General features: G+C 38.7%; 1 protein-coding gene across 1 annotated transcript in view; it reads left to right on the forward strand.

Moving 5' to 3' along the window:
• LOC109567078 (ATP-binding cassette sub-family C member 4-like) overlaps positions 1-24,705 on the forward strand; it is a 383,334-nt gene that overhangs the window by 314,044 nt on the left and 44,585 nt on the right. Inside the window, exons 28-29 of the mRNA XM_070800391.1 lie at positions 22,155-22,327; positions 22,919-23,024. Coding sequence (XP_070656492.1) covers positions 22,155-22,327; positions 22,919-23,024 — 279 coding nt within the window. The remainder of the gene's footprint in view (positions 1-22,154; positions 22,328-22,918; positions 23,025-24,705) is intronic.

The raw sequence follows: 24,705 nt of genomic DNA on the forward strand, positions 1-24,705 counted from the left end.
TCCTCGGTCTTGCATGAAAAGGGTTTTGACTGTTAAGGTGCTCTTTTTTTTTTTTTAAATGTTAATTATTTTTGTGGATTTTCCCTAATTTTGCAAATTTATTCTAAGGTACTGATGGCAGAAACTCTACCTATACTTCTAAATAATAGGCAGACTTCTAGGCTCTTATAGAAAATACCTAGCCAGGTCTTTTACCTTGAAAAAGTATGTGTTGCACAAATAGGCACTGAATATTTGCTTTCTCTTATTTTAGAGAATTATATCTTTTTTTTTTTGTCAAAAATACCAGAAAGCAATTGCTCACATTGTTGTTTTGCATCAGTGTTTTTATCTTTTGGTGTCACTCTTCCAGGGATAGCACTCAGATGTGTAGTTCATAGAGGGCCTTTGACTATGAGTCAACAGATTTGGAGGTCTGAGAATTTCCTGCCAGTAATTCTGGTTTCTGAAGGTTGTCAGCACTGGGTCTTTACACACCCACCCTGCTTTCCAGCGATTGTGGTAATTTTATTTTCCTAAATCAGGCTGTTACTTCACCTTATCCTAATTGGAAAACAGTGGGCCTCTGATTCATTTAAGTTTTTAAGTCTTTCTACAGTGAAATTCTAGAAGAAAAGAGGTGGGGAGAACAATAAACCTCTAAGTGTAAATAAAGGTAGGATGATAGACTGTTCTCGTGGTCATAGGATGCATTTACTGGTGAAATTGGGACACTGGTATATCCCTGTTTATTTCTGAGCTTGAGATCTCTCTTCAGAGATTATCAGAAAAATTACTTAAAAAATTTTTTTTAATTAATTTTATCTTATTTTTAAACTTTACATAATTGTATTAGTTTTGCCAAATATCAAAATGAATCCACCACAGGTATACATGTGTTCCACATCCTGAACCCTCCTCCCTCCTCCCTCCCCATACCATCCCTCTGGGTCGTCCCAGTGCACTAGCCCCAAGCATCCAGTATCGTGCATTGAACCTGGACTGGCATCTCGTTTCATACATGATATTTTACATGTTTCAATGCCATTCTCCCAAATCTTCCCACCCTCTCCCTCTCCCACAAAGTCCATAAGACTGTTCTATACGTCAGTGTCTCTTTTGCTGTCTCATATACAGGGTTATCGTTACCATCTTTCTAAATTCCATATATATGCGTTAGTATACTGTATTGGTGTTTTTCCTTCTGGCTTACTTCACTCTGTATAATAGGCTCCAGTTTCATCCACCTCATTAGAACTGATTCAAATGTATTCTTTTTAATGGCTGAGTAATACTCCATTGTGTATATGTACCAAAGCTTTCTTATCCATTCATCTGCTGATGGACATCTAGGTTGCTTCCATGTCCTGGCTATTATAAACAGTGCTGCGATGAACACTGGGGTACACGTGTCTCTTTCCCTTCTGCTTTCCTCAGTGTGTATGCCCAGCAGTGGGATTGCTGGATCATAAGGCAGTTCTATTTCCAGTTTTTTAAGGAATCTCCACACTGTTCTCCATAGTGGCTGTACTAGTTTGCATTCCCACCAACAGTGTAAGAGAGTTCCCTTTTCTCCACACCCTCTCCAGCACTTATTACTTGTAGACTTTTGGATTGCAGCCATTCTGACTGGTGTGAAATGGTACCTCATAGTGGTTTTGATTTGCATTTCTCTGATAATGAGTGATGTTGAGCATCTTTTCATGTGTTTGTTAGCCATCTGTATGTCTTCTTTGGAGAAATGTCTATTTAGATCTTTGGCCCATTTTTTGATTGGGTCATTTATTTTTCTGGAGTTGAGCTGTAGGAGTTGCTTGTATATTTTTGAGATTAGTTGTTTGTCAGTTGCTTCATTTGCTATTATTTTCTCCCATTCTAAAGGCTGTCTTTTCACCTTGCTAATAGTTTCCTTTGTTGTGCAGAAGCTTTTAAGTTTAATTAGGTCCCATTTGTTTATTTTTGCTTTTATTTCCTATATTCTGGGAAGTGGGTCATAGAGGATCCTGCTGTGATGTATGTCAGAGAGTGTTTTGCCTATGTTCTCCTCTAGGAGTTTTATAGTTTCTGGTCTTACATTGAGATCTTTAATCCATTTTGAGTTTATTTTTGTATATGGTGTTAGAAAGTGTTCTAGTTTCATTCTTTTACAAGTGGTTGACCAGATTTCCCAGCACCACTTGTTAAAGAGATTGTCTTTAATCCATTGTATATTCTTGCCTCCTTTGTCAAAGATAAGGTGTCCATATGTGCGTGGATTTATCTCTGGGCTTTCTATTTTGTTCCATTGATCTATGTTTCTGTCTTTGTGCCAGTACCATACTGTCTTGATAACTGTGGCTTTGTAGTAGAGCCTGAAGTCAGGTAGGTTGATTCCTCCAGTTCCATTTTTCTTTCTCAAGATCGCTTTGGCTATTCGAGGTTTTTTGTATTTCCATACAAATTGTGAAATTATTTGTTCTAGCTCTGTGAAGAATACTGTTGGTAGCTTGATAGGGATTGCATTGAATCTATAAGTTGCTTTGGGTAGTATACTCATTTTCACTATATTGATTCTTCCAATCCATGAACATGGTATATTTCTCCATCTATTAGTGTCCTCTTTGATTTCTTTCACCAGTGTTTTATAGTTTTCTATATATAGGTCTTTAGTTTCTTTAGGTAGATATATTCCTAAGTATTTTATTCTTTTCATTGCAATGGTGAATGGAATTGTTTCTATTCCATGGACAGAAAAGAAATGCTAGTTGGAGACAAATCCTGTTAAAAACTCTCTTAGAACTTGGCCCTAACTTGTTAATTCACCTGAAGGAGCTAAAATTAAAATTTAGTAGTCTCTCAATTCTAAAATGATGAGTGGTACATGATACTAAGATCTACATTTATTTAGACTACATTTGGAACTTTCCATAAACAGAAATAAATATGAGTTTATGCACAAAGTAAAGTGTGTGGTTTCTGTTATTGCTTCTGAAATTAACCCTATTATTTTAGTGATATATCTTAAAGTGAGAAATCACCCCATCATTGTGTTCCTCTGGGAATTATTTCTTTATGTCCTTTGTATATATTGTTTACCGATCTTCACTGGAAAACATGTAAATCTCATAAAGAAATCATTCCTAGAGGAACACAATGATGGGATGATTTCTCAGTCTAAGCAATGAGGTCAGTTTTTAGGTGGATTAAAAACCCCAGTCATTGCTTTATAAATAAAGCCAAAGTGAAAATGTCAATCAAAACTAATACAGTTGACCTGAGAGTAAGAGGGCACCCATTTTACTCTTTAAGAACTTTAACTAAAAGGAAAAGATGCTTTTTAAATTTTTTTAAAGTCCTCTATTTCTGCCTCCTCATTCTCTCCTGTTAGAGATGAACGTCCGTAAGGAAGATAGCCCTATGGATGCTGTCCCTCTCATCTTGGTTATTTTTCAAAATATGTTAAAAATATGTTTTTCAATTTCTGAAAAATAGCCAACTTACTATACACTGAAGAATGTTAATTATAAGTTAGAGAACCTAAAAAAAAACAACAGCAGGTCTACAAATATATAGAGTAGTGCTTAAAAATGAAGCACTTTATCACTCAAAGATTAAAAGAGCACAGTAGATAAAACTCTGGAAATGAATCAGCAGTGTGTTGCTTCCTCTGAAAAAACAAAACAGTTTTGATCCAGGAGTTTACAATTGAGAATATAGTATTTCATGTCAAAACTGTGCAGAAAACATCCAGATATGTGAACCGTTGATAGTATCTCTGTTAAAATACAAGTATGTCTCATCACACAGGAAGCCAAGATACAGAAATCTGTGCATCAGCAACCTGTACACACGGTTCAGTCCTTGCTATGGCAACAGGTCATAGGCCCATTTCCCAGGGCCTTGTATTTAGCTTAACAAGCTCCCCTTTACTTCATTTACTGCTGGCTCTGCTTTGGTAATAGCTCTTCCCCATTTGCTGATTGCATTTCACTGTCTCTTTCCAGCCCACACCAGCCTTTCATTTTGAAAAGTAAGGGTTCACAAAATGTGGAAACCATCTTACATCTGTGTTAACCTTCTGTGAGGGACATTGGCACCTGGTTGAGAAAGATGGTTTATTTACTAGGTTATTTGAAAGTGTTTATGATGATAGAACTGAGGTGTCCTATAAGTTCAGCTTATTATTTTCAGTTTTGCTGTAGTTTATTATTTTCCCAAGCTCAAAAATGATCTGAACTATTCTATACAAGATATGTAATTTCAAATAGTGTTATTTTCTCTGTTTTTCTTAAATTACCAACTTAAAAAAAAAAGTTTCCATAGTTTAAAGTTAGATATTATGATATCTTGGGGCCAGTTAACTGTTGTTATAAGGAATATATTTCTTTTATAATGATATTTAATGAGAAAATAGAATTATATAAAATTATGTATGGATTTATTTCCTATCTTATAGAAACAGGTTATGTCACAAGATAAGATGCACTTGTCACTTCATTCATACTTCCAATAAATGTGTATTGAGAGTTTTTTGGATAGGCAGTGTTGCAATGGCACCCCACTCCAGCACTCTTGCCTGGAAAATCCCATGGACGGAGGAGCCTGGTGGGGTCCATGGGGTCGCTAAGAGTTGGACAAGACTCAGTGACTTCACTTTCACTTTTCACTTTCATGCATTGGAGAAGGAAATGGCAACCCACTCCAGTGTTCTTGCCTGGAGAATCCCAGGGACGGGGGAGCCTGGTGGGCTGCCATCTCTGGGGTCTTACAGAGTCAGAAACGACTGAAGTCACTTAGCAGCAGCAGCAGCAGTGTTGCAGATTCTGAGGCTATCACAGTTACCAGAAGAGACAAAGTCTCTACCTTTTGGAGTTTATTTTCCTATAGAGAAGGTAAAAAGAAAACCACCAATGTGTGTAATAAAGTCTCAGTACTGAAACATGCAGGGAGAAGAATAAAGTAGAACATGAGGAGAGGATAGCTGACAGCACTATTAACAATGGGCAATATCTGTTGATCCCTTCATATCAACCTCTGTTGTAGATTCTACAGGTACTGACTCACATTATACTCTAACAATGTTAGGAGGAAGATACTTTGTTACAATATTATAGTCTTATTTAGAGTTTAGGAAGCTAAGATAGATTAAGCTCAGGAAATTGCCCAGTTGGCAGACCAGGCCGGACTTATGCCTAGGCCGTCTAAGTTCAAGGTCCCAATTTTCTGTTTTAAAAATTTCAAATCACAGGAGCATGAAAGGAATGGTATGATGAACACATATATAACTTCACCAAAATTCACCAGTTGTTCATATTTTTTCTGTATTTGCTTTCTCTCTTCTATCATCTATACTTTGCTGAACTGTTTGAAAGTAAGTTGCAGAAACTTTTTTTAAAGTTGCAACTCATCCTAAATACATAAACATGCACTTTTAAAAAACAAGAACATTCTCCTAATTGCTGAGGTCCAGCCCCAGCTGATCCAGGGTATTCGAAGGAGAGACGGCGTCGGTGATTTATTTAAATATTAATTAGAGATATAAAGAGTAATAGAATGAGGATAGCTCAGTAGGAAAATTCAGTGGAGAAAAGAGGCTGAGTAGCTTGGTTTACGTGGAAAATCAATATAACCTGTGACACCAGGTTAGCTCTGACCACGGAGGCCGCAGGCGCCCTCTTGAATAGCGGAAGGTGTCCCACCTTAGACACCTTCTCGAGTGGGTCTTAGAAGCCCAGGCAAATAAATGGTCGCAGAGGACCTCTGCACTCCAGATGGAGACTCAGCCAGAATGTGAGAAGAAAGAATGACATGGGGAGACCAAGCTTTGGTGAGCAAGGCCCATAGCTTTATTTTCAACAGGGGTTTTTATACCCTAAGTTACACATAGAGGATAATAGGGGATGCAAAGTCAGCAGTCTTTGATCCTTATCAAAAACTAGGGTTTTTTTTTTCCTGAAATTTATCATATACAAATAGTTTCGGTGATTTACATCATCTTGTGGCCAGAAGGCCTATTAACATTTTATGACTCTTGACAAAGGTTTGTCAACCGTAAGACTTATTTTCTCTAAGAGTAATTATTTTAAGGTTTGGCGCCATCCTCCAAAGGTGTTAGATAAAATTGCATTCCTATAGGGCAGAGGTGTAATGGGTTTACAACAAAGGAAAGAATTTATTACCTTAAGGGTCTAAAGTTGCTAACACCAAGGCCACTACTTATTTTTTCTACATACCAACTATATTAATTAATATACATTCAAGGATACAATACAGGGAATGTGGAAGCTTGGCAGCAAGCATTGGCTCATCAATGAAATCTTATACTAGTTTTATTCTGACAGTTTCTAACTCTCTGAGAGGCTCTAAGCTATTTGAATATCTTAAGATTCCCATGCCTCTTGCGGTTGGGAGACTGTAAACAATCATATGCATAGCTGTAGGAGTCCAGGTAAACTTGTCAGGCGAGTTAGAGAGCTATCTGAGGGGTTTAGATTTAAACACTCCTAATGCCCAGGAACTTTATTAATTGCAGCTGTAAGTTAACTCTTTTTCAGAGAGAGCAAGATGGTGGTGGGGGACAGCCCCCAGTAAAGTCAGAGGTGAGAGCAAAAAGCAATAAAGTAGGCAGACTGCCAGGGACCAGCCCCGGCTGATCCAGGGTATTCGAAGGAGAGACGGCATAGGCGAGGATCAGGATACAATAGCTTCAATTAGATATTAATTAAAGATATAAAGAGTAATAGGATGAGGATAGCTCAGTAGGAAAATTCAGTGGAGAAAAGAGGCTGAGTAGCTTGGTTTACGCCGGAGACCAATAAAACTTCAAGACAAGAAGTTTGCACCACTTACGTAGGCTGCAGGCGTCCTTCCGTTCTCCCGAAGGAGAGGAGACACTGAGGCCTCCCCGGTCGGATCTTAGAAGCCCAGGCATAATTAGTAAGCATGGTGGGTTCCGCGCTCCAGATGGAGACTCAACCAGAGTGAGAGAGAGAGCGACATGGGGAGACCAGTATTTCGAGAAACTGATCCCAATTCTTTATTTTCCATGGTCTACTTTTATACACTGAGATGTTATGCAAAAGTCACGCGGGGTCAGCAGCCCTGACTTTTATCAAAGTCAGGTGCTTCATACAAATGTATACAGAGGTCTTAGGGGTGTTACATCATCTTCTGGCCAGGGGGGCCTGCTGACAATTTACGACCCTCTCCTTGTGACAGCGGTCAGTCAATCAGGACACTTATTTCTCCAGGGCTGATTATTCTCAAAACAGACGCCACCCAAATAAAGTTACATTCCTACAGGGTGAGGGTGTAGTGGGTTTTAGTTAAGGAAAGAATTTACTTAGCCTAAGGTCTAACGTGATTAATATCAAAGGTTAATACTTATTTCTTCTATATATTCATTAATGTGTGTAAGGGCAGGGGATATGGAGACTTAGCAACAAACATTGGCTCAACAAATGAAAAACCCTTCACCAACACAATTTCTAATTAGCCCACTATACTTATAGTTTTCTAACTTTTCTAAGGAACCTGTTTTTAGAGGGTTTAAAGCATCTTGTGCCTCTCAAGATTGGTTGGGAGGCTGTGAGCAATCACATGTGGCCCGACGAGCCTGTCAGGCAGGCTAGAGAACCTTCAGAGGAGTTTGTAGGTTAAAACACTCTTGTCACACCCAAGAGTTTTTATTGACTGGAGCTCTAGGTTAACTCCTTCTCCGAAAGAGGTGGTGGGGGACAGCCCCCCGTAAAGTCAGAGGTGTAGGTAAGAGCACAAAGTAGTAAAGTAGGCAGGCTCTGGTTATGGGGGTAGACGCTCGAGGAGTTCCAGGGGGACTCCTGAGGTTCGATCCCGCCTTTGCGTATGTCGAGCCTCCTTCCTCATGACCTTTGTCATGGGCGGAGTACCTCACTCTGGCCCCCAACATCTCCCCCTTTTTTATTTCTTAAAACAGCCAGATGCAGCTCAGTCGCAAGCCTCCGAATGCTCTGCCGGAGAATCCTGACAATACAAGGAAGAATGATTATGAGAAGTAGGATTAGAGACTAGGGATATTAGACAGAATATTTTTTCCAGAAAAAAGTTAGAGAAGGTGTGAAAAAAGTCATTAGCTGCTCCAGTGGCGGTAAAATCCAGTTGAGAGTGTTCCAAGGTCTGTATTTGATTATGAAGTTTCCCTAAGTCCAGGCCAATATCAGAACTGTTCCAAACACCTGAGATATGATTTTTAATCTTTTCCCATTCATAATCTGTCTCGTTTACCTTCAAAGATGTCATGCATATCCACCTGTAATCAGTGTGGCATGTCAACGCCATCTTCACCTTTAAAGCCTGTAACTCAGTCCCAATATGCGTCTACTCTCATCTCTAATTTCCTATCTATAGCTTCCTGTGTTGCTAGAGTTAAAGAAACAATTTGAGACATGGTATCAACATATTGGGCAGTATGCACTTGTTGAGTCAATGATATTGCTGCCGCAGTAACAGAAGTAATTGCTGCTATTAAAGCTGATATTCCTAAAATAAGTAAGACCACAAACCGTCGCGATCGCATTAAATCCTGCAGTTGTTGTAACACAGTAAGACCATAGCTATCATATAGGCACCATAAGATAGGATGGGCATTGTAACACCACAAAGGAGCAAACATTACATTGAGGGTTTAAACAAGATGAAAGCATACATTGTTCACAAGTCACTACGTTAGGTCCACCTGAATAATTCATGCCTACATTAAGTTTGTTGGAGTCATTAGTAAAAAGGAAAACATAAGGCAAGGGTGGATAAGCTAAAACAGAATAAGTAGAATTATTTTCTGGTTGGAGTTCACGCTGCAGCTGCCCTGTCTGTCTCGCCGGGATCTCGATGTTTATCTTGTCTCCCCTGCCGGCGGGCTCCTCTTTTGTGATCGAAGCAATGGGGGAACTGGATGTCTGGGGGTCTGCAACATGGAGAATCAACCTGTCCCGGATCTAAATTGGAGAATTTGCATCCTGTGGAAAAATACAAGCACCCTCGACCGCTAGTTAATAATGGGTCAGGACCCTTTCATTGTCCTGAGAGGAGGTCCTTCCATTTAACTAATGGTTTTGCATTTAATTGCTCCAGGCATCAATGACGAAGCCTTGCAGTAGTTCCAGCCAGATCAGCATTTAGAATATTTATTACGAAAAGAGCATGTTGCAAGATTTGATGGGGAGAACTATACTTAAACTCCCCTTCTTTTAATTTTTGAATTTGAAGCTTTAATGTTTGATGTGCTCTTTCCACAATGGCTTGTCCCCGGGGATTATAAGGGATGCCTGTATTGTGTTTAATTTGAAACTGTAAACAAAATTCCTGAAAAGACTTAGAAATGTAAGCAGGAGCATTGTCAGTTTTCAGAGCTTTTGGTAGGCCCAAATATGAAAAACAAGTAAAGAGATGTTGTATAACATCTTTAACTGCCTCTCTGGTATAAGACGTTGCAATAATGACATGAGAAAAGGTATCTATAGTTACATGAACAAAGAAAAGTTTTCCAAATGAAGAGATATGAGTTACATCCATTTACCAGAGTATGTTAGGTTTGAGACCACGAGGGTTAACTCCCATAGGTAGACTATTATAAACAGTGGGGCAATATAAGCAAGAACGCACAATCTCCCTAGCAGTTTCTCTGGGAATTTGGAATTGATATCTTAAGGCAGTAGCATATTGATGATGAAGTGAGTGAGAGGCTCTGGCCTCCTCAATCACAGTAGCCACTGTATTTCTGGTTAAGTCAGCCAAATCATTAAAGGCATTTAAAGGGCCGGGCAATCCGGAATGAGCCCGAATGTGTCCAGTGAAAAATATTTTATTTCTTTTCCAAATTTGTTGCTGTAATTTAGTTAACAAATGAAATATGGTAGTTTTATTTTTAGACAAAAACCACAGTTTCAATGTGTGGAAACAACCTGACAATATACTGAGAATCAGAATAAAGGTTAAATTCTTCATCTGCAAACATAGCAAAAGCCTCTATGACTGCTGTTATTTCAGCTCTTTGAGCTGAAGTTTCCCGTGTTTCTAAAACCTTTTGGTGATTTTTAGTAACTATGGAGGCTTTACCGTTTGCTGACCCGTCAGTAAAAACTATCTGAGCATTTGGAATAGGAGATTGTTTACATCTGACAGGGAAAATAACTGGATGTCAGGATATAAAATTCAGCAAAACATGTGAGGGTAAATGATGCAAAAATTTTGACCAAAATAATTTCCTACGGCAATCTGCCAGTCCTCATCAAACATTAGAAGAGCATCAAGTTGTTCCTTATTATATGGAATTACAATTTCTGATGGCTCTTTACCAAATAATTCAATGCTCCGTTTTCTCCCTTTTAATTTCAACATAGGTATCAGTCCTGGATAAGAAGCCACTGTTTTTTGTTTTTTTTTTTTTAGCTTGGGTGGGGAGATGGACCCATTCTAGGGGGCCGTTTTGCCATAAAACTCCCGTAGGCACGCAGTTGGAGTAGCTAAGCAGAGGAATTGCCAGTTTGTCTGTAAATTAACTCTTTTTAACATAGCTATCAGATAGGGCTGCTTCTACTTTGTCTAAAGCTTCCTGAGCTTCAGCAGTTAATTGTCTTTTAGAAGTTGGGTCAGGATCCCCACGTAAAATATTAAAAAGAGGCTTTAATTCAGCAGTGGTTAATTTTAAATAAGGTCTGATCCAATTAATATCTTCTAAAAGTTTTTGATAATCATTTAAAGTAACAAGGTGATCTTTTCTCAATTTTAATGGGACATGAGTTACAGTTTCTGAACTGATAACCTGTCCTAAGTAGGTTATGGGCAGATTGACTTGAATTTTCTCTGGGGCAATTTTTTAGCCTCTGTCTGTTAATGCCTGGGTCAAATCCTGGAGGACAGTTTGTAAATGAGCCCTATCAGGGTGGGCAATTAAGATGTCATCCATATAATGGATCATATAGACTTGTTCATATTTACTTCTAACATCTTCTAAAGCAGCACTAACAAACTTTTGACAAAGGGTGGGGCTATTTTTCATTCCTTCCACTGAAACCATAAATAAGGCTGTTTAAGATTTTCTGATGGAAGACTAAAGGCAGATCGCTTTTTATCCTCAGTATTTTTATCCTCAGTATTTATGGGGGGCTGTTTTGCCATAAAACCAATTTTTTGTCTGGCTACCCCAATTACACCTATGGGGGTTTTATGGTAAAAGAATTGTCAAGCAGTTGTCAATTTAATTTTTTAAATTTTTAAAATTTACAATTTAACAACATAAATTTAGGGATATGTTAATTTAGGTCTAATGTTTAGTTTGGGTCTCTGTATAAATTTAAACAATAAATGTATAACCTCCTTATCTCATTTTGGTAAACAAATATATCTAAATGCAAAATGTATTTATATATGTATTTATGCATTTCAACAAGTATAAACTTATTGACATAATATACTTGAATTAATCTTTATAATTAATGTTAATTAATATATATTACAGCAATACAACACGTACACAGCTAATACCAGCCAACACAAACCAATGTACTGCAATAATACATGTCACACATATATAATTATACAGTATATAGAACATATATCATCACAGCACATCAATCCATACCAATTAATATCAGCCACACACATTATACTACTGCAATATATATTTGATTATACAGTATATGTATAATATGCATATATACTATACATATTAATTATATACAGATTAATTAAGTATAGATCCATAAATAGAATTAGGTATACCTCTATTATATTTTATTTATACACATACCTAATTAGGCGAACTGCAATTAGGCAAATATATTTATATTATGTATTTATAATAATATATATAGTATTATTAATTGTACCGCCTGTTGATCACTAAGAAATTGAGAAAACCCTTCTCTGAGTATCTCCTATTTGAGATAGCACGTCCCTCCCCCATAGGGTAAAGGGGAGCGTAGGAACTACGTAGGGTTGGAAAGTTCCACAGGTATCTTCAAACTGCCAATCTAACATTTTTGAACTTTTAACTACTGTGGGGGCTTGAGGGCAAATGAAACAAAATTTGACCCCTGAAATCTATCAGGGCAACTTGCCAATCATCACTACTTTGTAAAAGACTTGTAGTTGATCCTTATTGAATGGAATTACTATATTTGCTACTTCTTTTCTAAAAAGTTCCACACTTCTTTTTTCCTCCTTTTATAATTAATTGTGCCACCAAGTTGGGATAAGATAAAACTATTTTTCTTGGGGTCACTGGTAGATGGAACCAATGGGCCTTTTTGTCACAAGTATCCTGTAGGTGTATGTTTTATGGCAAGAATAATTTAATCTCATCTTTTGGTAATATTAATCCTAATTAACTGACCATTTAAAGTCTCATACACTTCAACAAGAGCTAACTCTGTCTCATTAGTCAACTTTCTCTTAGAACTGGAATTAGGATCAATTTTTAAGCAATCAAATAAAGGCTTTAAATCTGCAGTAGTCAGTTTTAAATGAGGGCGTATCCAATTAATGTCCCCTAATAATTTTTGGAAATCATTTAAAGTTAGTAAACAATCTCTCCACAGCTTCAAAGGGGCATTATCAGTTTTTAAAACTTTTGGCACACCTAAATATGAGAAGCAAGTAAAGAGGTGTTGCACAACATCTTTATAAGCTTCTCCAGTTTTTGTTTTGTAACCTAAATCTGGTCTATAGCTTTTTAGATGACAAGCAACCATCTAATCTTTGCTTGAATACTTCCAGCAACAGGGAACTCACTACTCTTCAAGGTTTTAAACTCTCCCTCACCTTTTTTTTTTTTTTTCTACAGCATTCTCACCCTGCATATCACTTTCTCTAATCCCACCAACTCATTTTCAGTATTATACGTGGGCCAGGAACTAGGCCAGTCTTTTCCAGCAATGTTAAGAGACGTCTGTTCTTGTGTCTAATAGCCCTGACATTTTATTTTCTTGAATTAAAAGATCTTTTAAAGGCCTTGGAGCTGTAATTCCCTGCACCCAAAAAGCTAGATCACTAAATCTAAATGCTCTGTGGCTCTTAGCTTGAGAAGTCAAGGTTTTTCTTGTCTGATAATAAGGTAAAAAGCAAAAGCTGTGTTACTCTTTGACCTTTATTAATTTGCACAGTTTTAGTAGGCGGTGAGAACAAAACTTTAATTTCTCAATATAATCAGAATCTACTACACCATGCACCACCGAAATTTTCTTTTTCTTTTTATTTATTTATTCTTTTTCTTTCTTTTTTTTTTTTTTTTAAGAAATCGAGCTACGCCCTAGCACAAGTCCTACAATGCCCTCAGGTAGGGGGCCAGCCACTCCCGTTGGAATTGGAGTAACCTCGTCAAGGGTTAATATTGTTGCTAAATCCCCTTACCGTTTGGCTTTTCTCTTAGCCTGGGTGAGACCCCCCTGAGGGGGTTTTCTCCAAGGAGCACGCTCTGCATATTGTGCATGCAGTCTGTTTTAAAAGCTCCACTGTTTAAAAAACTTTTTATCTTTTTCAGGCTTAGGCAACACTTTGAGAGGCTTTGGGGGCAAAGTGGGGAACTCTTGGGCCCTGGAAGGCGCAAACGGAGGCGGCGGCTATCGCCCCAAATCAGAAAGTGGTGGATAAGTTTTTTTTAAAGTTTGCGCAGAGGGGGAGGTAGCTCGCCAGGGCGTCTGGCCACAGTGTCCTGTAAGTCCTCTCCTCTCTCCTCTGCTGATTTTTTCTTCCTTCTTCTCTTTAAATCTTTCTCAAGTTTTCTTTCCCTCACTCTATCTTTTTTCCTTCCTCTTCTCTTCTCTTTTACTTTCTATCATTTCCTTCTTGTTTCCCTCTTTCATTCTCCCTTCTTCCTTCTTACTACCTTCTCTTTCTTTCGTTTCTTTTCCTTTACCCTCTTTCTCTCTAACTTTTTCTTTTCCTCCTCCCTCTCTTTCTCTCTGTATCTCTTTTTCTAACTTCCTTTTTCCCTTTTTCTATCTTGCTGCATTCCCTGATTTCTTCCTCCTCCGTTCCTCTCTCCTTTTCACTCTTTAGTTCTTTTTCTATCTTTAGATCTTTCTCTATTTTCTTTCCTTTTTTATTTTTCACTTTTTTTCTTTTTTCTTTTTATTTTTCTCTCTCTCTCTTTTTTTTTTGCTTGGGTGAAGCCCCCCTGAGGGGGTTTTTCTGCAAGGAGCAGGCTCTGTATATTGTGTATTCTTTAAAAGCTCCTTTGTTTAAGAGAAATCTTTTTTATCTTTTTCAGCTTTAGGCAATGCTCTGGGAGACTTTGGATGTAAACTGGGGAATTTTTAGGCCCTGGGAGGTGCAAGCAGAGGTGGAGTAGTCGCCTTAAATCAGAAATTGTTGGATAAATTTTTAAAGGTTTGTGTAGAGGGAGAGGGGGCTCGCCAGGGCGCCCGGCCGCAGCGTCCTGTAAGCCCTCTCACTCCTCGGGAGGTAGAGCACAGTGTCCCTCCTCTTCCTTGTCAATGGCAGAAAATATGATCTGTGCAGAAGGTGGAGACCCACTACCATCCACCGCTATAGCCTCTCCCATAGGTCACCCCACAGCCTCACGACGAGGATCCAGAACATTTTTAATCATATTTATAGGATAAGTGTTTAGTTGTTTTTTTCACCTTCACCCAAGTATCTAAATTAACAGTAGCCTCTTTAACAGTTTCAAGATTACTTGTATAAAGAGTTGCCATTCTTAGTTTCAGTGTTATCCATGTCAGAAAGTTAAACATAATAGAAGATAAAGCTTTTAGCTTTTAAAAAGATCAGGCTTTTCTTTGGCCTTTTAACTTCAGAAACCATTTTTTCTCTCTAACTCTAACTCTTTAACACTTTCAACACTTCCCACTCCTCTCGCCCTGTCTATCCTACAGGGGGGTCCGCGGCACCCTCGAGTGGGGTCCTAGCCGTCCCGAACATTGGAAGAACAATAGGGCTGATGGCCCAGATTGTTCCGGGGGGAGGAACAGTAGGCTGATGGCCCAAACTGTTCCGAGGGAGGAGCAGTAGGGCTGGTGACCCAAACTGCTCCGTGGGGGAACAAGAGGGCTGGTAACCCAGTTGTTTCGAGAACGGGGAGCAATAGGGCTGATGGCTCTGATTGCTTTGGGAGCTTACCTTCGAAAATCCCTGTCTCGGGCGCCACCTGCCGGGGACCAGCCCCGGCTGATCCAGGGTATTCGAAGGAGAGACGGCGTAGGCGAAGATCAGGATACAATTGCTTAATTAAACGTTAATTAAGGATATAAAGAGTAATAGAATGAGGATAGCTCAGTAGGAAAATTCAGTGGAGCAAAGAGGCGGAGTAGCTTGGTTTACGCGGGAGACCAATAAAACTTCAAGACAAGAAGTTTGCACCACTTACGTAGGCCGCAGGCGTCCTTCCGTTCTCCCGAAGGAGAGGAGACACTGAGGCCTCCCCGGTCGGATCTTAGAAGCCCAGGCATAATTAGTAAGCATGGTGGGTTCCGCGCTCCAGATGGAGACTCAACCAGAGTGAGAGAGAGAGCGACATGGGGAGACCAGTATTTCAAGAAACTGATCCCAATTCTTTATTTTCCATGGTCTACTTTTATACACTGAGATGTTATGCAAAACTCACGCGGGGTCAGCAGTCCTGACTTTTATCAAAGTCAGGTGCTTCATACAAATGTATACAGAGGTCTTAGGGGTGTTACATCATCTTCTGGCCAGGGGGGCCTGCTGACAATTTACGACCCTCTCCTTGTGACAGCGGTCAGTCAATCAGGACACTTATTTCTCCAGGGCTGATTATTCTCAAAACAGACGCCACCCAAATAAAGTTACATTCCTACAGGGTGAGGGTGTAGTGGGTTTTAGTTAAGGAAAGAATTTACTTAGCCTAAGGTCTAACGTGATTAATATCAAAGGTTAATACTTATTTCTTCTATATATTCATTAATGTGTGTAAGGGCAGGGGATATGGAGACTTAGCAACAAACATTGGCTCAACAAATGAAAAACCCTTCACCAACACAATTTCTAATTAGCCCACTATACTTATAGTTTTCTAACTTTTCTAAGGAACCTGTTTTTAGAGGGTTTAAAGCATCTTGTGCCTCTCAAGATTGGCTGGGAGGCTGTGAGCAATCACATGTGGCCCGACGAGCCTGTCAGGCAGGCTAGAGAACCTTCAGAGGAGTTTGTAGGTTAAAACACTCTTGTCACACCCAAGAGTTTTTATTGACTGGAGCTCTAGGTTAACTCCTTCTCCGAAAGAGGTGGTGGGGGACAGCCCCCCGTAAAGTCAGAGGTGTAGGTAAGAGCACAAAGTAGTAAAGTAGGCAGGCTCTGGTTATGGGGGTAGACGCTCGAGGAGTTCCAGGGGGACTCCTGAGGTTCGATCCCGCCTTTGCGTATGTCGAGCCTCCTTCCTCATGACCTTTGTCATGGGCGGAGTACCTCACTCTGGCCCCCAACATCAGACTCTGGTTTTTTGGGGGTAGATGCTCGAGAATATCCAGGGGGACTCCTGAGGCTCGATCCCACCTTTGCGTATGCCAAGCCTCCTTCGTCATGACCTTTGCCATGAGTGGAGTGCCTCTCGCCGGCTCCCGGCACCTAATGTTCCTAATAACATTATGCTAATATCTCACTCAAGAAATTTAATAGTAATATTACACTATTGGGCTTCCCTGATAGCTCAGTTGGTAAAGAATCTGCCTGCAATGCAGGAGACCCTAGTTGGATTCCTGGGTCTGGAAGATCCCCTGGAGAAGGGATAAGCTACCCACTCCAGTATTCTTAGGCTTCCTTGGTGGCTCAGCTGGTAAAGAATCCACCTGCAATGTGGGAGACCTGGGTTCGATCCCTGAGTTGGGAAGATCCCTTGGAGAAGGGAAAGTTAACCCACTCCAGTATTCTGGCCTGGAGAATTCCATGGACTGTTGTCCATGGGGTCTCAAAGAGTTGGATATGACTGAGCGACTTTCACTTCACTTTGCTGTATTACACTATTATCTGATATGTTTTCAGATTCTCCAGTTGTAACTCCTAGTTATTGTCTACTGTCTCTTTTGTCTTTTTTTCCCTTCAAATAATTATAACTTGATTATATGATTACACTACAAAGGGTCTTATTTGCAGCATTGTCATAACCATCCCTGATCCATAAATGAAGTTAGAGTCTCAGAAAACCATGTGTTCTGGAAAACATTTTCACCTCACAACAGCTTATTCCTTGTCAGGCATATGTAGACAACTTGAAGGAAAGTAAAAATCAGATTAGTGATGAGATATCACCTGAGTCACCAGTAGGTTTGAGGTTATTTCCTCACAGTCATCATGTCAGTCTTAAGAAAGACCAATTTGCATTTACAAGGATTACCAAAGTCAACTCAGAAGGAAAAGAGAAAGTCTTGCCAGTGTTACACTCTTGATCAGTCCCATCACTTGAGTTTAGATTTATGGAATATGTTTCATAGAATATTCGGTAAGGCTTCTTCCTTGTAACGAGGTAGGCAGGGGTGGGGGTGATTAAGCTGACTTCCATTTTATAATTTTCAATGGAGCCATTTATCTCATAATCCATATCTTATCCTTCAAATTTTGCATACTTTTCATGCTATCACTAAATACTAATACCATGTTTAATCCTTACTCAGAATTCCCATTTCTATGGATTAGACTTTCAAAAGGAACACAATTCAGGATAACATTCATGGAAGTACTCCAGCATTTAGGATACCATGAAAACATTGCCCACTCACCTTGGTGTTCTGTAATTTGCCTTTGTAATTCTGTGTACCTGCTAATTGGCCATCACTCATCAATCTTTAATCCTTTAATTTGAAGTGTATTTACTCTCTGTTCTTTTTTAAATTATATATATATATATATATATATATATATATATATATATATATATTTTGAGCATGAGCAAGATTTATTATTAAATATCTCCTTTTTACCAACTTGTGTAATTGTATCATTTTATTTATTTAAAATTTTTTTTTGAACTTTACAATATTGTATTGGTTTTGCCATATATCAACATGAATATGCCACAGGTATACACGTGTTCCCCATCCTGAACTCTCCTCCCTCCTCCCTCCCCGTACCATCCCTTTCGGTTGTCCCAGTGCACCAGCTCCAAGCATCCAGTATCGTACATCAAGCCTGGATTGGCGACTCGTTTCATCTCTGTTCTTTAATTTCAAGCACAGTCTGAATTTTGTTCTTAATCTATAATATTTCTCCAAAACAAATATTCATTGAACTGACCCCTGCAACTCAATATAGTTTCAGATTATCTTTGGCAGTTAAAAAGTTGATTTTTTAATCTTACAATTTTGATTTTATGAGGATAGATTAATACAAATACCACCTATACCCATAGTCTGGGGGAAATAACTTGTGTCGTGGTCTGTTTTTCCTGAGTTTTCACTGAAAAACATTTATGAAATTCTTCAAAGAAGACATACAGATGGTTAATAGACACATGAAAAGATGCTCAGCATTATTAATTATTAGAGAAATGCAAATCAAAACCACAATGAGGTACCAACTCATATCAGTCATAATGGCTATCATCAAAAAGTCTATAAATAATAAATGCTAGAGAAGATGTGGGAAAAAAGGAACTCCAACACACTGCTGTGTGTGTGTATGCTCAGTCATGTTTGACTCTTTGCAACCCTATGAACTGTAGCCAGCCAGACTCCTTTGTCCACAGGATTTTTCAGGCAGGAATACTGGAGTGGGTTGTTATTTCCTTCTTCAGAGGATCTTCCTGACCCAGGGATCAAACCCACATTTCTTTCATCTCCTGCATTGGTAACTGGATTTTTCACCATTGAGCCACTTGGGAAATCCCCAACACACTGTTGGTGGGAATGTAAATTGATATGTGGAAAACAGTATGGAAGTTCCTTAAAAAACTAAAAATAGAGCTACCACATGAGCCAGCAATTATACTCCTGGGTAGATATCTGGGGAAAAAGGAAATACTAATTTGAAAAGATACATGCACCCCAGCGTTAATTGCTGCACTCTTTGCAATAGCCAAAATATAGAAGGAACTCAAGTGTGTGTCAACAGAAAATTGGTTTAAGAAGATGTGGCACCATACACACATAAATATATATATTTTTATATGTATATATGTATGTATATTGTGTTATACAGATATAAAAAGTAATGAAATATTGCTTTTTGAAGCAACATGGATAGACCTAGAATATCATCCTAAGTGAAGTCAGAGAAAGACAAATATTATCTAATATCACTTATATGTGGATTCTAAAAAAAAAAAAATAAAGCAAATTAATGTATATATAAAAAGAAACAGACTCACGGACATAGAAAGTAAACTTACGGTTACCAAAGGGGAAAGAGAGGGATCAATCAGGAGTATGAAATTCACAGATGCAAACTACTATACATAAAATAGAGAAGCAACAAGGATTTACTGTATAGCACAGGCAACTAGAGTACCTTACAGTAAGGGATTAGATCTGATAGACAGAGTGCCTGAAGAACTATGGATGGAGGTTCATGACATTGTACAGGAGGCAGTGATCAAAACCATCCCAAATAAAAAGAAATGTAAAAAGGCAAAATTGTTGCCTGAGGAGGCCTTACAAATAGCTGAGAAAAGAAGAGAAGTGAAAAACAAAGGACAAAAGGAAATATATACTCATCTGAATGAAGAGTTCCAAAGAATGACAAGGAGAGATAAGGAAGCCTTCCTAAGTGAAAAATGAAAAGAAATAAAGGAAAACAATAGGATGGGGAAGACTAGAGATCTCTTCAAGAAAATTAGAGATACAAAGGGAACATTTCATCAAAGATGGGCACAATAAAGGACAGAAATGGTATGGACCTAACAGAAGTAGAAGATATTAAGGAAAGGTGGCAAGAATACAGAAGAACTATACAAAGAAGATCTTAATGACCCAGATAACCATGATGGTGTGATCCCTCACATAGAGCCAAACATCCTGGGGTGCGAAGTAAGATGGGCCTTAGCAAGCATCTCTATGAACAAAGGTAGTGGAGGTGATGGAATTCCAGTTGAGCTATTTCAAATCCTAAAAGATGATGCTGTTGAAGTGCTGCACTCAATTTGCCAACAAATTTGTAAAACTCAGTAGTGGCCACAGGACTGGAAAAGGTCAGTTTTCATTCAAATCTCAAAGAAAGGCAATGGCAAAGAATGTCCAAACTACTTCACAGTTGCACTCATCTTACACACTAGTAAAGTAATGCTCAAAATTCTCCAAGCCAGGCTTCAACAGTAAGTGAACTGTAAACTTCCAGACGATCAAGCTGGATTTAAAAAGGCAGAGGAACCACAGATCAAATTGCCAACATCTGTTGGATCATTGAAAAAGCAAGGGAGTTTCAGAAAAATGTCTACCTTTGCTTTATTGACTATGCCAGAGCCTTTGATTTTGTGGATCACAACAAACTGTGGAAAATTCTTAAAGACATGGGAATACCAGGCCACCCGACCTGCCTCCTGAGAAATCTGTATTCAGGTCAAGAAGGAACAGTTAGACCCAGACAGAACAATGGACTGGTTCCAAATTGGGAAAGGAGTATGTCAAGACTGTATATTGTCACCCTGCTAATTTACTTACATGTAGAGTACATCATGTGAGATGCGGAGAAATATCAATAACCTCAGATATGCAGATGACACCACCCTTATGGCAGAAAGCGAAGAACTAAAGCACCTCTTGATGAAAGTGAAAAAGGAGAGTGAAAAAGCTGGCTTAAAACTCAACATTCAAAAAACAAAGATCATGGCATCTGGTCCCATCACTTCATGATAAATAGATGTGGAAACAATGGAAACAGTGAGAGACTTTATTTTTTGGGCTCCAAAATCACTGCAGAGGGTGACTACAGCCATGAAATTAAAAGACACTTTCTCCTTGAAAGAAAAGCTATGACCAACCTAGACAGCATATTAAAAAGCAGAGACATTACTTTGCTGACAAAGATCTGCCTAGTCAAAGCTATGGTTTTTCCAGCAGTCATGTATGGATGTGAGTGTTGGACCACAAGAAAACTGAGTCCCGAAGAATTGACATTTTTGTACTGTGGTGTTGGAGAAGACTCTTGAGAGTCCCTTGGACTGCAAGGAGATCCACCAGTCCATCCTAAAGGAAATCAGTCCTAGGTGTTCATTGGAAGGACTGATGCTGAAGCTGAAACTCCAATACTTTGGCCACCTCATGTGAAGAACTGACTCATTTGAAAAGACACTGATGCTGGGAAAGATTTAAGGGAGGAGGAGAAGGAGATGACAGAGGATGAGATGGTTGGATGGCATCACCAACTTGAAGGACATGAGTTTGACCAGGCTCGGAGAGTTGGTGATGGACACTGATGATGGAAGCCTGGTGCACTGCAATCCATGGGGTGGCAAAGAGTCAGACAGGACTGAGCGACTAAACTGAACTGACTGATAGTAAATTACAGTGGAAAATAATCTGAAGGATATATATATATAAAATATATATATAAATATAATATATAAATATATAATATATATATATATATAAACTGATTCACTTTGCTGTATACCTGAAACTAAAATAATATAGTAAATAAATTACAGTTAATAAAAAACTTTTCAAAATTATAACATTGAAGAAAACACACTTGACTTGTTCACAATTATGGAATTAAACATGAGAAAGAATCATCACCAAAATAGCTCTAGTTTTACTGATCTATGAGGTACAATTTGCCGTTGTTTGAATTTATTTTTTTTTTAGACATTTAGACCTTGCAAAATGGTAAAGTGCTGATAAGATTATATATTTAGAGAACCATACTTCCTACAATCAATATATATATGTTTTTAATTTACTTTAGTGTAGTAACTCCTTTACAAAATCTATTTTTGGGAAATCTGACTCATCCATAGTGTCCTTTTAATTTTTCTGTTCAAATCATACTGAGAGAAATAGCTTAGTTTTTTGAGAGACTTTCTTAACTAATCCTTAAGTCGGTGTGGGGGACACTGAGACCTTTTTGTCCTGAGTTGACTCCACCATCTTCCTCAGTGAACACTCTTTGGAAAGAGTTCTCCCCATCATCTGGCTGTACATGTAAGATACATAAGAAGTCCTGAGGACATCAAAGCTCTAATGTCTAAGAGGCTTGTCTACTTTAGTAGTTGTTTGTTTAAGAAAATGTCATTCTTCTTTCTATATGCACAGGTTCAACTTAAAGAAATCATAGAAGAGCTTCCTGATAAAATGGATACTGAATTAGTAGAATCTGGATCGAACTTAAGTGTTGGGCAAAAACAACTGGTGTGCCTTGCCAGGAATATTCTCAGAAAAAATCAGATATTGATTATTGATGAAGCCACAGCACATGTGGATCCAAGGTATGGAGCTGAGATTCATGAAACTTGGAATCTGAATTTTAAATATGGTAAATGGGAAATATTTAGTGATGTTGAGAAATGTTTTTTATGTGCTCTGTTTGCCCCAAAGACATCTCCTGATAACAATAATTCCAGAAAACAGAGGAAGAAATCAAAACGTGGTAATAATGTTGTTATCAGGCATCCTGAGAGAGCTAGATTTGTAAATCCAGCTCCTGATAGTTTCAAGTAATTTGGCAGGAAGAAAACTTTCCATTGTTTTATGAAAAGTAGTAAGTTTCCAAGTAGACTTTCCCCTGGGTTGGGAAGATTTCATGAAGCAGGAAATGGCAACCCACTCCAGTATTTTTGCCTGGGAAATCCCATGGACAGAAGAGCCTGGTGGGCTATAATCCATGAGGTTGCAAAAGAGTCAGATACAATTTAGCAACTAAACAACAACAACAAAGACTTTTTATACTTAGTGTTTCAAGAGCAGGATTATGTCTTAACTATTGATTATTAAAAGCATAAAAATATCATGTGATATTTTCAAGTCTTAAGTCTGCTTTTCCTGTCTTTACTTAACTAAATGCAATTCTTTGATTCCAGCACTGATGAGTTAATACAAAAAAAGATCCGTGAGAAATTTGCACAGTGTACTGTGCTAACCATCGCACACAGGTTGAGCACCATTATTGACAGTGACAGGATAATGGTAAGGCCCTCACCTATGGGATTTCCATTGTCTCCATTTACCTTCAATTTTTAAATTTATTCTTCCTTGTATAACTTGATTAAAACTTCTAATTAATTAATTAATTCTTTTTTTTCCCCTCTCATCCTTGACAATAACTCAAGTACTTAAGTGTAGTTTCAGAATGTACTATTAAATAATACATTCAGTAATTTTCTATTTCCATTTAAAAGTTTATTTGAATTGCTATTTTTTTTAAGGTATCCAACCATGAAAATATTCCAAACTCACAATGAGACTTCAGATTTCAGAGTGGTGCAACAAAGTCATTTTTACTGTGTCACAGTTATTTCAGCATTTTTGTATTCCCTTAATAAAAACAGCATTTCATTACACTGCCAGGCAGTTGTTAGGTGAAGTTGAAGAATTTCCAAGTTGTTGGGACATTTACAATATGTGCTCTCAGAGGGGAGTCATTGAGGAGAAAACGCCTAATGAGAAAAAGTATTTAAACAGAAAGGATTTAATAAAGAAAATTTGTTACACAAGAATTGGAGGACTGGAAAAATGAATCACTGGGGTAATAATTTTAGGAAGAAATGACTATGTCCTAGGACAGATCTCCAGACCTAAGACTCAGAGAAGAAGTCTTATGAGTCAGTGCTGAGTCCTCCAGTTCAGTTCAGTTCAGTACAGAAATTAAAAGATGCTTACTCCTTGGAAGGAAAGTTATGACCAAACTAGCTAGCATATTCAAAAGCAAAGACATTACTTTGCCAACAAAGGTCCGTCTAGTCAGGGCTATGGTTTTTCCAGTGGTCATGTATGGCTGTGAGAGTTGGACTGTGAAGAAAGCTGAGCACCAAAGAATTGATGCTTTTGAACTGTGGTGTTGGAGAAGACTCTTGAGAGTCCCTTGGACTGCAAGGAGATCCAACCAGTCCATTCTAAAGGAGACAAGTCCTGGGTGTTCTTTGAAAGGACTGATGCTAAAGCTGAAACTCCAGTACTTTGGCCACCTCATGCGAAGAGTTGACTCATTGGAAAAGACCCTGATGCTGGGAGGGATGAGGGGCAGGAGGAGAAGGGGATGACAAAGGATGATGGCTGGATGACATCACCGACTCGATGGACATGAGTTTGAGTGAACTTCAGGAGTTGGTGATGGACAGGGAGGCCTGGCGTGCTGTAATTCATGGGGTTGCAAAGAGTCGGACATGACTGAGCGACCTCCAAGGGGAGGTCATTGTCTAGCTACTGGTCATATTTGTGAGTGAGCATGATGAGGCTAGTTCTCCATGTGCTGATAGAAGCTGGAGTTATGCTGCAGAAGTAGCAGAAAGGAGGGAGACCATTTGCTCTGCTTCCCACCTTCCTCCTCCCTCTAGTGCCCCCTACTGGCAGAACCTCACAAAGGGCCAGCAGGCCAAAGAGCCTCTGAAATATGATTTGCAGAGACAACTTCTGCATCACAGATGAAAGTGTAGAAAGAAAGGCAGATGGAGACTGAGTGACTGTAGATGGACAACTAGCTAGTCTCTCTCTCTTATTTTTTTTTTACTAGCAAGTCTCTTATACAATGTATCCAGGCATTGCAGACACAGCAAGCTCCAAACTTTGGTCTCTGGATGTCTGTCTAGTGTCTTTCTTTCAGGTTTGATTGCTCTTTCATCCTTAGTAATTTAATATTTCTTTCCATAGC

This window comes from Bos indicus, chromosome 12, assembly GCF_029378745.1.
Source record: "Bos indicus isolate NIAB-ARS_2022 breed Sahiwal x Tharparkar chromosome 12, NIAB-ARS_B.indTharparkar_mat_pri_1.0, whole genome shotgun sequence".
Classification (NCBI taxonomy): Eukaryota; Metazoa; Chordata; class Mammalia; order Artiodactyla; family Bovidae; genus Bos; species Bos indicus.